Source organism: Nyctibius grandis, chromosome 6, assembly GCF_013368605.1.
Source record: "Nyctibius grandis isolate bNycGra1 chromosome 6, bNycGra1.pri, whole genome shotgun sequence".
Taxonomy (NCBI): Eukaryota; Metazoa; Chordata; class Aves; order Nyctibiiformes; family Nyctibiidae; genus Nyctibius; species Nyctibius grandis.
In genome coordinates, this window is record NC_090663.1 from 71,505,062 (window position 1) to 71,518,023 (window position 12,962).

A 12,962-nucleotide genomic window follows, 5' to 3' on the forward strand; every position below is an offset into this window, starting at 1 on the left:
AGGAAAGAGGTTCCAATGCAACACGTGACATCTCTCCATCCCTTTCAATTCCAGAGTGAACTGAGTATCAATTTAGTAACTTATGGATTCCTTAGAGTGCAAGTTTGAAACCATCTTTTCACTGCAGATAAATTGGGTGCTGTGACATCTGATATTTGCAGAAAAAGACTACCATCATGCATGCTATTCATTGTCATAATAATATTGTGGCATTTGCAGTATGGCATTTCTTCAGATGCTGTTTGCTAAAGTACTTCTTACGTACATGATTGTATAACGTGCTGTTAACTTGCCTAGCTGAGCCTTGAACCCTTGAGTTAGACATTATGTATGTGCAATAACTTGCTGCTACTTGGGGCTCTCACCATTTAACAGCTTATCTATATCTGAGTAAGAGCAGTTAAAGCTGAGTATAGTCAATAAGGCTGACACAGGAGCAAATTTTTTGCATCTTTTGAAATTGTAAGCCAAATAACAACAAACTGCTACTTTGTTGCCTCTTTTCAGTTGTATTTTAAGCTTATTAGTATAATTACCATTAATTTTCACTTAATTAATTTGTTTTCCAATATTGTAAAGCACCTCTCAGCCACCCTCTTTGTGTATGCTCCCTGGGTTTCTTTTGGTTCGTGTTAATGACAATCTTAGAAAAAGATTTGTCCTCAATACAGCCTGTAAAGAGGAAAGAATCATCGTCTGGTGGAGAAAGCTGGAATCTTCACCACTTGTGAAGATGCAAGCACCCAGGACGTAGGAGTTGAATATGATAAAGCATGGAGAGAAGTTTTATTTACTTAGAGATACTTGGATAGGACAATCAAAGCTACATTCAGATTCCACATAGGTACAATCTGCTTTTCAAAATAATCTGGTTCTAACATTTGTTTCTGTAAACTATGGGACTTTGATTCATTTAAAGACAAAGGGGTACAAGTTCAGTCTTTGACTAGATGCCAGTTAGAAGGATCAGAGGCAGGCTAGGGAAAATGTGAAGAGCAGTTGGCAGTCTTTCTTTTTCTCAGTGCCAAAGCCTATGGGGTTAATTTGAAGATACCCAAATCACCTTGGCAGCATCATCTCTAGTCTCTTCCAGAACTGTGGAATTTAATGAGCCAGGACAATAAACATAGGATCATAGAAAAATAGTAATGGAAAGGATTTTAAGAAGTCGTCTTCTCCAGCCCCAATGTAGGAGCAACTGTATTTACGTCATTTCAAAGAGAAGTTTGTCTTGCCTGTTCTTAAAAAATATCCAGCAATGGACCTTCCACAGCATCCATGGACAATCTGTTCTGAAGGGTAAAATGATGCAGGAAGAGGAAAAAAACTAGAAAGTTTTTCCTTTCTGTCTAAAATTGTCTGTAGTCCAAACTCTGTATCTGTTCTATCCAATGAGGACTTCAAATTCATTCCTTCCTTTGCAGTAACCTTGGAGAAAGGAATTATCTGACACATGCTGGGATTTAGAAGATAATTTTATAGTGATTTCTGAAAAGGATAGTTATAAGGATTACTTAGTCTAAGTATTAATTAGATATGATGGAATGTAGTTCCCTCTTATGAGCAAGACTGATGGAAGGAGGTAGAAAGAAGATGCAAGGATCCTGTTTCCTTTTTATTTATTTTCCAGTTATGTTGTCCAGTAGGACTAGTCCGTATCACTCAGCTGAGCATAGTAGATTGGCATCTGCTCCAAAAGGGTGGGAAGAACAAGGGCTTCACAGCAAGAAATAGACCAATGCAGAGGGAAGGGTTGCTGCTTATTCTTAAATGGTCTCTCTAAGTGCTGGGAAGCTTTGTTATTCTGTCTCTTACATAATTCAGGACTCCTCTCCTTAGATAAGTTTCTAAAGCAGGAAAGCAGAGAGAATTCTGAATTCATCTTAATGAGTTAATCCATTCATACTTCAACTCTTACTAGAGATGCAACTGAACTCAAATGGAATGCTTTAGATCCTCAGTTATGATTGAGGATGTTTCTTCTAGAAACCCAGATGTGAGATCTGAAGAGTCTCTTTATCCATTCTAGACTGTATGTTTCGATACTTCAAAAACAGCCTCTGATTTTTATCCGCGTTCAGAGTTCACTAATTGAACCCATATCCTCAAATAAATAAAATTGCAGTACTGCTGTGTACCTTCACAACTCTCTATTCTTATAAAGCTGTACTGAGTCCCGTTTTGCCAGTCTTTTGTAAAGAGAAATCAAAATATTTACAAGCCAAATGTCTCATCTTTTGAGCCCTCATCAAATGCTTTTATTCCCTTTTCATCAATTCTTTTTTTTTCCTCCCATGGCAACATAATTAAGGCATTTTTTTCCTGATCTTGGAGCCCCTTCTAATAGTCTTATCTGCAATAGTTTCCTAGCTCCAGGTTCTCAAGTCGAACTATTTTCTAAATGTCACTCCTCTTTCTGTCCTAACTAAGATTTAACCATAGCTGTCTCCGTTAGTAAGAGCTTCCTACAGAGAAGCTTCTACCTAAGTTAGAAGCTAGCAAGGCTATTGTTTGCATAGGACTCATTCACAAAAAATGTCTGAGGTTATATTTGTCTTCTGCAGAAGTTATAACTACGGGAAGAGAGTACAAAAAGCATCAATCTTCAAAGAGATCAAATGATCAATAAAACCCACTCAAATTGCATCCAGTAAGCATTCTGCTCAAGGAGACACTGCTTCAGGAAAATGGCTTCATCGTAGTTGAACAGAAAGAGTATCCTGTGGAAGCAGTTATGGCCAGGCACTTAGCTGGTCTTCCATACATTCTTTCACTCCATGTGAAATAGAGGTATGTTTGATTTTCTTCTACCAATTTCAGTCACCTCACTCTGCTATGAATGCTCCAGATTGATAGATGGAGCCTCTCTGAAGAAAAAGGGTGTTTCTTTCCTTTCTTACATGTACACCAAGCACTGCAGAGACACATATTGGTTTGGTTTTTATATTGTGAGATGCCATTGTGTTTGGGGGTGTTTGAGAGAGGGGTGTTCCTAATAGAAAGAATGAATAAAATTGTCTATGAACATTGCCTATTGTCAGGCTTAAAATGAGATATGTTGTCCATTATTGATTTCCATAAACTTGGGTTTGTGTTGAAGTTCTCATAATCATTGAGTCTTCAGTGCCTCTCTAGCTGTAAACATTTTCAAGTACTTGTCCCTAAGGATGCATGTGTGGGACCTGTTGATGTCCAACATAAACAGTCACATTAGTTAAGGGGAAAACATTTTATTTTCCTGACCTTGTAATTTCTGTGTACACAGAACTTTGTGGTCTAGATATTAAGGAGGCTGTTGCATTTTATTTAGACTAGACTGAGGTTTCCTATGTGCCTGAGAATCTCAGTCTCTGTGGATAAAACAAGGGCTTAAGAGCTTCTGAAGTAATCATTACTTAGAAGACTGAAGGATTGTTCTGTACAGTTTTGTAGAAACAGATGAAAATAGTTTCCCTCCATCAGCATTGTTTTAATTGTGATTCTGAGGTGTTAGTGGTTGATATGTGTTCGGCTGCTGCAAGAGTTAGCTGAAACTTTTTTTTTTATTTAATATTTTAAATGACAGTTTTGATTAAAAACTGGATTATTCATTCCCTCTCCCTCCCAATAAATTCAGTTTGGTTTTTGGATTAATCCTGACTCTTCATAGTCCTTTCATTATTTCAAAGTTGTCTCCATTGGCGGATTTTGGTGCAGTTCTCCAGGCTGTGCCTCCAGACTGCACAAAATATATATATATATATATATATATACACACACACACACACGTTTGGCATTTGCCTAAGTGGTAATATTGCTGGTTTTCATACCTACCTGAGACTCATCACGTTCTTCCATGTTTGCTTTGCTATACAAAACTTTATTTCTCTAATTTGAGATTTTAGCCAACTTTTCATATGCTAAAAGTAAGATTAACAAATCATTATTAGCAAATATAATCACCTAAAAAATCGGCCCTTAGAACAATCTCAGATTAAGCCACAGTGACTCGGTCTCAGCAGCTGTCTCGAAGGGTTGGGTTTAGCTGGCTGATGGTGCATGTCTCTGCTTGGTGTACCTCTGATGGTCTACTTCTCTGTATTGCCACAGTATGACATAGAAGTGAGCAACACTGCCCTGTTGCAAAGTCACTCCTCCTTCCTTGTTTTCCTGTCATATTAGCGGTATGGTAAGCAGAAATACCTGAAACTACCAAGTGTGGTTTTTAAATGAGTTTCAAGTGAAACTGCAGCCACTAATCGTAATTTTCTGTGTGTTTCATGTGACTACAAGGAAGCTGAGAATGTTTCTGAACAGTGAACAGCAATCTTTCTGTAAATTTGAGATTCTTTTAAATTTAACCTTAAGGTAATTCAGAATTTCCTGGCTTTGTTATGCTCACTGGGGGCATAATTGCTGTTATCATTTAACTGTTTTTACACACAAATTCCCGATACAAACTCAGCCTTGATTACATCAAGTGCAGTTTTATATATGAATGATTGCAAACTTGTACCTTAAAATTGGGTCTATCTTGATAACCAGAGAAAACTATGAAACAGTTTAAGACCTTACATGTATTTATGACCAATCCATGGTATCTTTTTGAAAATCACTATTTTTGTTAATCATTATGAAAAATAAGATCTTTAATAGAAAATTGTTTCTTAATGAGCAGAGTACTGTCTTGGAGACCAAAGTGTAAGAGATTTAACATGACCGTATTGTTCTGAAGGGAATTTTAGTACTTTTAGGTCAACTTTTCATGTAATTTATATAGAAAAAATAGCTTAATACTGTTCTTGCCCCTAATTAAATGAAATTGGTATTCTTTCACACAGGTGCTTTATTTGTCAGCAATGAGGTATAGCAGGATGTGAAATCTGAGAAAAGAAGATATAAGCTCATTGTAAGCTGAGGAACAAGGTCCATAAGCATGAGCCTTTACAAGTAGCCTTCTCCTTCCTAAATGACACTTACAGCACCATTAATTTCCATTCAGGAGTGCATCATTTCATTGGAAACATTTTATATTAAGAAATTGTCTTTGAGTAAGAACCACAGGTTATTGAATTAGTATATACATCTGTTTTCCTCGAAACTGGGGGAACATGCCTTTTGACTCCACTTTGCTTCCCCTACGATACACAAGCATAGGATACGTTTTTCTTTGAAGTTATTATGATAATACTCATGATGGAGTCCAGCATGAGCAAGATGTGGCCTTTACTGCTGGCAGGGGTAAGAAAATCTTATTCTTCGTTTTGCTTGTGCACCCATACTGTCCTGGACAGCAATGCTCTGCAGGATGCACTTGCAAAGAACACTCCTTTCTAGCATTTTACATCAAGGCATCAGTGCAGAACTGGTATTTGTAGTACCCTTCCCATGACCGTCTATGGTCGTTTGGTTTGCAAGAGGTCATCTAGGGCTAAATACTACCCTGGGATAGGGGGCCGACATGAGTAGGTGGCTCGCAATCGTGCCAGAGGGTACGCTTCGGTCCCTCTTGGTCACACAACAATTTGCTGTGACAAAAGCAAGTGAGCGGGTACAGCCACTTGCGCACCAACAGCGACATGACACACCGGCAGACACTGTTGAGGCAAGACTCGCCTTCTGCAATAAACCATTGCAGCTTATGTGTACTCTTCAGAGATGGAACCTGCCTCTTTTTTCACTGATATGGAATGTTAGGTATTCAATTGGCATTCAGATTTATGCTTTAGATGCTCGTGAAAGAGGATGCTTTCCTTCGTGTGCCTGTCAGTGGTGATGCTTGCATGCGGTTTTAATATTTTTGGAGTTATTTTCTTAAAATATTAACACAGACATCCTGCCATGTAGACAAATCTGTGGAGATACTGAAATCTGAGGAATTAAGAGATTTGCAATATAAGGTTTTATTTTACCCTTTGACTTCCTTATAAATCCTTTTTTTTTTCCTTTAATGTGAAAGGTGTCTTCAGGAACATAGCTTATCATTTTCCTGTCATATATGTGTGCTTTAAAATGTAGTCTAAATTTGCTCAGAGAAAATCGCATTCACGATCTAGTAATATAGTTGCATTCAAGACAGAATAAAAGGCTTATATTACTACATCTGGTTCAAAACAATGGCTTAATTGGCCAGGAAAATGTAGTTATCAGATGATAAAGATATGAAGTCAAGGGCAAGATATGCCTGAAAACAAGCATTTTCCTGCCTAAAATTAGGCAAAGTTAATAGGTTAAATTTTGTTTATTGAATAAGAGAACCCAAAGTTGATTGATATAGTAATTTCAGTGTTTGCTATGGCAAATATTTAGCTCATTATCAGTTTTAATAGCATTTTGCAGAACAAGCCTTTTCTTGACATGCAGAAAATACTATTAAATTTCCCTGCATAGATACATTGTTATGACATGCAATAACTACTTGAATATAAAGGGGATTAATAATTTAAAAGGTGTTAACAAATTAGGGCCATCATTAAAAATAGACTTTGAACCATTTTGTAGAAAAATCAGATTGAGGTAATGCTCCGCTCTTATGATAAAGAATTACAGCATTAATTCTGCAAAGTGAACTTATTGCTCCTATTCGTCTCCAAAACCCTGGAGCATTAAAAGACAGGAAGAATGAAATGATCACTACGTTTTTTCAGGCACAACAGCTCTAATATTTCCATCACAGTTTCACCGCTCAGCTTGCATGGTTGTGCTAGAGGAAAAAGCCCATAAACGTCAAGCTTCCCTTTGTTTTGTTTTTGCTGGTCTTATGAAATCGGGTCGAATTTTTTCAGACAGTTTATATTAATATACTGAGAATTTTGCTTGTACAGCATCTGTGCAGAGTATAAAGCAAACATTTCTTCTGTAGAGCAGCTGTTCTTTTTTTGATTTTAAAATGTAATCCTCGGTTTTCTCTTGCATTTTGTTTTTCCTTTCTTGCAACAATTGATGACCAGAGGCATTTCAAGGTTGAATTCTTGTTGGTTTGCAAATTATTAATTTGTTTTCTTCCCAACTTGAGATAAACAGAAATAAGATCACTTTGGATGATTTCATTGTTTTCTTCATTGTTTCGTATTGCATCCATGAAACATGCAGAAAAATGGATCCATTTTTTTTTGGCATAAGTGTATTAGGAAATACATTTGTGATTCTTACTCATGTGGGTAATCCCTGCCCACATGAATAGTTTCTCTGCAGTAAGGGTCAGGAGTGGACCCTTACTGTAGAAATAGTTCAGCTGAAAGATTTAAACAAGCTTTAAAAGGCTATGCTTTTATTTTTGCTTCATTCCTCTTATTGCTTTCATTCAGGCATATTTTGGAGAAGAAAAAAATAATTTCTGGGATTTAAGTAATGAATTTCACATTTGAAGGACAGAAATACCAGGAGCTCTTTCAGGCCCCGAAGGTAGCAAAATATTTGTCCTCTCCCTCTCTCTTATTCTCACTTGCCATGGCAGTCATCTCTCTTCATAACATTTCCCTCTCACCCCCCTTCCTGAGTTTTCCCTCCCCTTCGCCTTGCACTTTCTCAGACCACAGAACCCAGATGGTGTCCTCACTGTTGCCAGGTGCTAGGAGAACTGTTTCTGTTACATCCGCCTCTCAATAGCTGTACTGATAAACCAGAAGTTCAGTGCTGAGATATGTTTAATTTTGATTTTATTTTCTTTCCAGTGAATTTGTTTGTCAGCACCAATTTTTATCCCTAAACTCAAGTCTCCAATATTGGCAATGGTGCGGCATCGAGTTTAAATAAAACAATGAGTTTCCAGTCATCTAGTTGTGATTATAGCAGAGTCAGATGTTGTTAAAGCACCAATCAATAAATGGTTAAAACATTGTTTATATAGCCCCTCTATTCCTGCTAATACTGAAAAATTCATAACACCATGACATTTTTCAGACAGAAGTGCATATGTTGGTGCAGACAAAAAGAACATCTCCTTTTATGTACCAATATACCAGTGTCTGATTTTTTTAATCACACAGAATGAAGTGTGATGGAGAAAGTAGAACATGTAGCAGAGGAGAAAAGATTCATGTTCTGATAAAGTATAAAATAAGAGTGACTGTGGCGGAGATACAGTTAGCAAGGGTCATCAAGGATAACAAACTATTGGTATGTTATTAGCCAGAGGAAGATAAAGGGGAGTATTAGTCTGCTATACAACAGAGGGGAGAAACTCTTAATAAATGACCTAGGGGAGGCCAATGTGCTGTAATGCTTTTTTTGCTTTAATCTTCACTGAAAAGGTCAGCTGGGATCATGTGGCAAACAGAGTTTATATCTGCCACGAAAAAACAAAATCCAAGGCTAGAACAGGAGAAAGTAGGCTAGAGAGTACTTAGAGTTAGATCTTCAAATCAGATGGCCCTCAGAAACTTCATCCTACAACACCTAAAAAACTGGCTGGAACAATCTTGAGGTCATTAGCCATTTTTGAAAACTCATGGAGGTCAAGTCAGGTTCCAGAGTACTGGAAAAAGACAAACCTGATGCTGTTTTTAGAAAGGGAAAAAGAAGGACCCGCCAAGGACTTTCAGATAGATCAACTTAAGATCCTGTCTTGGAAAAATACCAGAACATACAATCAGATGTTTAATAGATACCTAGGAGAAAACAAGGAAATGTGCGACAGCCTAAATGGATTTACCAAAACTAATTTTGTCAAGCCAAAATAATTAAGAGGGCAACGAGACCTCCGAATAAAGAAGTTAAAATAAGGAGAATATATATGATATAGTCTGTCTGAACTTTTTGACATAGTATTATACGCAACACTTATAAGCAAGTAAGGAAGCATGGACTACAGTGCACCTACTATCAAGTGGGTGAATAGTGATTATAAAAAAACTGACTATTAAAAGCTATCCGTGATTGTTCCAGAAATGGAAGGCTGTTTAGCATACGCTTCTACAGGGATCTGAGTCCGTACTATCTTGTATTTTCATTCCTTACCTGGAGACTGGAATAGAGAGTATGCTTATTGCATTTGCAGATAACACAAACTAGAGAAGGAATATAAGCATTCTGGTTCATGGTATTGCAATTCATAAGGGTCTTGATAAATTGAGAAACACGTTGTAATGTTCTCGGCATTAGTGTGTGTGTGTATGTGCATGTGAGTATATATAATCAAGAATAATCTAGCGCATCGTTATACAAAGGGAGCAAGTACCAGTTCTGTAAAGAGGAAAAAAAATCTAGACTTGCAGTAAATCACAAGCTGAACCTGAATCAACAGTGTTAAGCTGTTGTAAAAACTGCAAACATCTTACTAGGGTATTAAAAAATTATGACTCGTGAAGTAATTCTTCTGCTCTGCTCAACACTGATAAGGTCTCAACTTAGCATCGTAGCAGTTCTGGATATCATGCTCTATGAAGTACACAGATAAGCTGGAGAAAGCTCAGAAAGGTTGAAAAGCAGCTAAAAATCATGACCAAAAGAAGAGATTAATTTGATGGTAGATTTTGAGCTTCTGTGTCTACAGAAGAGACCCAGGGAAGACACAAAAGCAGATTTGAGATATGTAGAATTTGAAGAGGGGGAGAAAATAAATAATGATCTTTTCTCTTTGGTCATGATAGGTTGAACTAAAAGTAGTGGGCTGGAAAAATGCAATTACTGGAAGGATGCTTCTGATTAGCCACTGGGAAAAACTTTATAACAGTTTGAGGAATGGACTGTGTGATGTCCATTTTAGACATACGTTTCAATGGTTTATGAGTTGGCATTATGATGAGGGTGATTTTTATATATATTTGTTCATTCATGTCAGAGAATAGACAGCAGCATTCTCAACATGCTGTAAGTCTGGAGATAAGGTGAAATGTCAGTGACAGGATTTGTGACCTAGCAGAGAGAAAAAGAAATTATTTTCTGGGAATAAAGAAACTTGCATTTTATTTTAAGATTAACACTCATCTGCTAAGAGAGGCTGGGTAAATCATTTCATTTCTTTGTGTCTCAGTTTGCTCATCAGTGAAATCAGCTTTAAGATGTTGATATTTTTTATAAAATAGCTTTCCAAAATATTTCTTGACTTAAGGATAGTAAGAGAAAAAGATTCCTTGCCTACCCCAATTCATCCCTTCATCTTTTCCTCCCTGGAAGCTATCCAGTTCTTTATTCTCTTCTTATCCCTGCTCTCCTCCTCCTCAGAAACCACTTCAAGGCTACCAAAATATTTAATTTGTCATCCCATAGATTCTTAGAGCAACAATATTCCGTTTTGCCTATTGTTGAAAAGCCTGGAATCAGCTTCATATTCAGGTTTAATATGAGGGCAGGCTATGAAGACCGAGAGTTAAATCCACTTTTGCTTCTTGGAAGCAAAGTTTACAGCTGCAGCCCTTCCACTGCCTTCCACTGCTTCACAGCTCTTCCCTCCTTTCACTCCCTGTTTCTCCTCTCTCTGGCTAGAATAACAAACCAGCCTTTTCATTCTGCTTGAACAGGCATTACCATGTGTCCCTCGTTCACTTTCCAGCCCAGGACCATTTCATCTGTTCCCATTATCAGGCTCTGGGCTACCAGGACTACAAGCAGTAAATGCAATCTTTTGCATTTTTTGTTTTTATCCTCAGATACAGACATTTTCAAATGCAAATATTCAAGAGAAGTGAACATACATATTCTAAAGTAGCAGCCTCCCCTTTTGCAGTTCCCAGGGCTGCACGCCCAAAAGCTGACAAGCCTGACTTAAGGGAGCAGCAGCACAGAGTGCCTTCAACATCTTTTCTGCATAGAACTTCAGGGCTAACATTGGCAGCTTTGGCTAGAAAGGGTGGGATGCGAGAGTGTCTAGCAGTGATTCAGTATATTCCTCAGGGTTTTTTCACGTGAATGGTTTGATTGTAAACAAAATGGGAGCTATAGGTACTTGCATGTATGTGTGCGTACATTGGTGAACATGTTTTTTTCTGTGAATGCTGAAAAACTTCCACCATATGAGAAAGAAAGGTGCAATTACTAAATGCTTTCTAAGACACTTTTGTGCTCAGTCCTAGTATTGTGAGTAATACTGAAGCTCCTAACCCTTGTGTAGGAGTTATTTATGAAAACCTGAATAATGCATCCCTGTATAGTTCGGCCATATGTCAGGGTGGGGGTCTACCTGACAAGTCATTCTGGAGAGTGGCACACAGATCCTGTTTAAAAGGCATCGAGAGCAACTTACAAGTAGTAGCGTTAGGATCAAGAGTAGCTTGCAAGTAAAAATTTGGGGTGGAGGTTATTTTGTACTTTCTTGTTGTTACTTCATTTTTTGAAACTTCCCTACTTCTCCAAGGGCAAGTCAATCTTGCCTTGATATGTTTTCCAACTAATGCACTGTATAATCACTCCTTTAAAGATACTTCAAGGTAAAATGTTCTGGTATATGCATTTTTGAGTCCTAGAACCTCTGGTAATTAGCATCCGAAGATGACCACATGCTGTAACTGAAATGCTTGTTTCCACTGGCTGATACCAACAAAGAGATATATTTTCTCATTCAACATTTTATATGCACTCACAAGATTGTTTCTCTTGCTGCCAAGTCTTCTGATACAGTATGATTTTCATTAAAATTTATTTTTCAATTTAAAAATGTTTCCATGTCAATTCAACTTTAGGCATAGGTAACTAACAAGAAAGATGAATTTGACAGAAATTCTGTTGGGTCTGTAGTGTTTTCTGCCTTTACTCAATATTAAGGGATCTATAACACAAGAAATTGAGGCTTTTGAAGATAAACTAAGCAAATAAAAAATCAGGGTGGGGGGGTGTATGTTGTAAAATATTAAATATTTGAGCACTTGTCCATGTCTTTTGGCCTCTAGAAATTACAAATATTTATAGATTTGAAAGTCAGACAACTATTTGAAACTGAATCAAGTACAATACTTTATGGCTAAACTGTGTCTATAATGTCAACAGTTTCCTATAAGCGTTTAAACTATTTGATTACTTACGTTTTGGAGGAAGAAGAGAAAGAGAAAAGGGCTGTAGAATGGTGGAAGTTGGTTCAGAGTCTGACTTAATAAACGTGACGATCAAATATGAGGATTTTTGGAAACAGAGATAAGCGATGCTAGCCCGAAGGCTGAACTTAATGTCAAAGAGGGTGTTCATGCAAAGTAAAACAATGTATCAAGTAAACTAGAGAAATACCATCTTCGGAGGAAAAAATCTCTAAAGATTTTATGCCACTTTCAACAGACAGCAACAAAAAAGCCCTAGCTGTACCTCAGGATATGATCAGTCTTTCTGAACTGAATTTGTTCAGTGCTTTTTTGTTCTTCAGTGCTGTCTGCAAGCATTCCCTGTCTCAGTCATAAGGCTCAGAGTTTGGCAGTTTTATTTCTTTGTTATATTTTCATCATGTGAGATAAAAAGTCACAGATGAGTGATATAATGGAAACAAATGTTACCTATGTCTGAGCAGGGGGAAAAAAAGCCCTCAGTTGCACTGAATTGGTGCTCTTATTCTTTCATAAAATTGTTTGAAATTTTTTGAAAATGATAGGTGATTTTTTTCTTTCTTCTCTGCTCAGCCAAACTGCCTCTCTACCAGAAGTGAAGTTCAGTAACCACCTTAGGAACAGCATTTTTCAGGATAGCTGAGGTTGAGACTGTTGTAGGTATGATATCTTCAGACTCTGTAGGAGGGGATGAAGGCTGCATCACCCTCGAGTAGCCCCTGGAGGTTAGCTTAGAGCAGTGGTAGAGCTTTGGAGGAAGCTGTCAGCCCTCTGGGCTACAGAGATGTGCTGTTTTTAATAAGTACATTGCACAAGACTACCTATGAGTTAAAGTGTATTTTCTCACAAGAAAGTCTTTTTAAAAACAATGATTAATAAGTCCAAAGCTGCATAGTTAATTTCTGAATATTATAGTGCGTTCAAAGTACCAAACAGTCCTAGATGTTTTAAATGTGAATAGAGCCTAAATAAAAGACGTTCTACAGATGGGCAGTTTGGCTCGTCCCTTGCTCAGAG

The 12,962-nt window shown here is 37.4% G+C and overlaps 1 protein-coding gene across 2 annotated transcripts in view; it reads left to right on the forward strand.

Annotated features, from left to right (window-relative positions):
• The window catches only part of TTC29 (tetratricopeptide repeat domain 29), a 132,900-nt gene that overhangs the window by 93,744 nt on the left and 26,194 nt on the right, over window positions 1-12,962 (forward strand). Inside the window, exon 11 of one of the 2 annotated variants that reach the window (XM_068403847.1) lies at window positions 2,565-2,635. The exons of the other annotated variant lie outside the window; for it this stretch is intronic. Coding sequence (XP_068259948.1) covers window positions 2,565-2,629 — 65 coding nt within the window. The 3' untranslated portion in view covers window positions 2,630-2,635. Of the gene's footprint in view, window positions 1-2,564; window positions 2,636-12,962 lie in introns of those variants that run through there. 2 annotated transcript variants of the gene reach the window in all.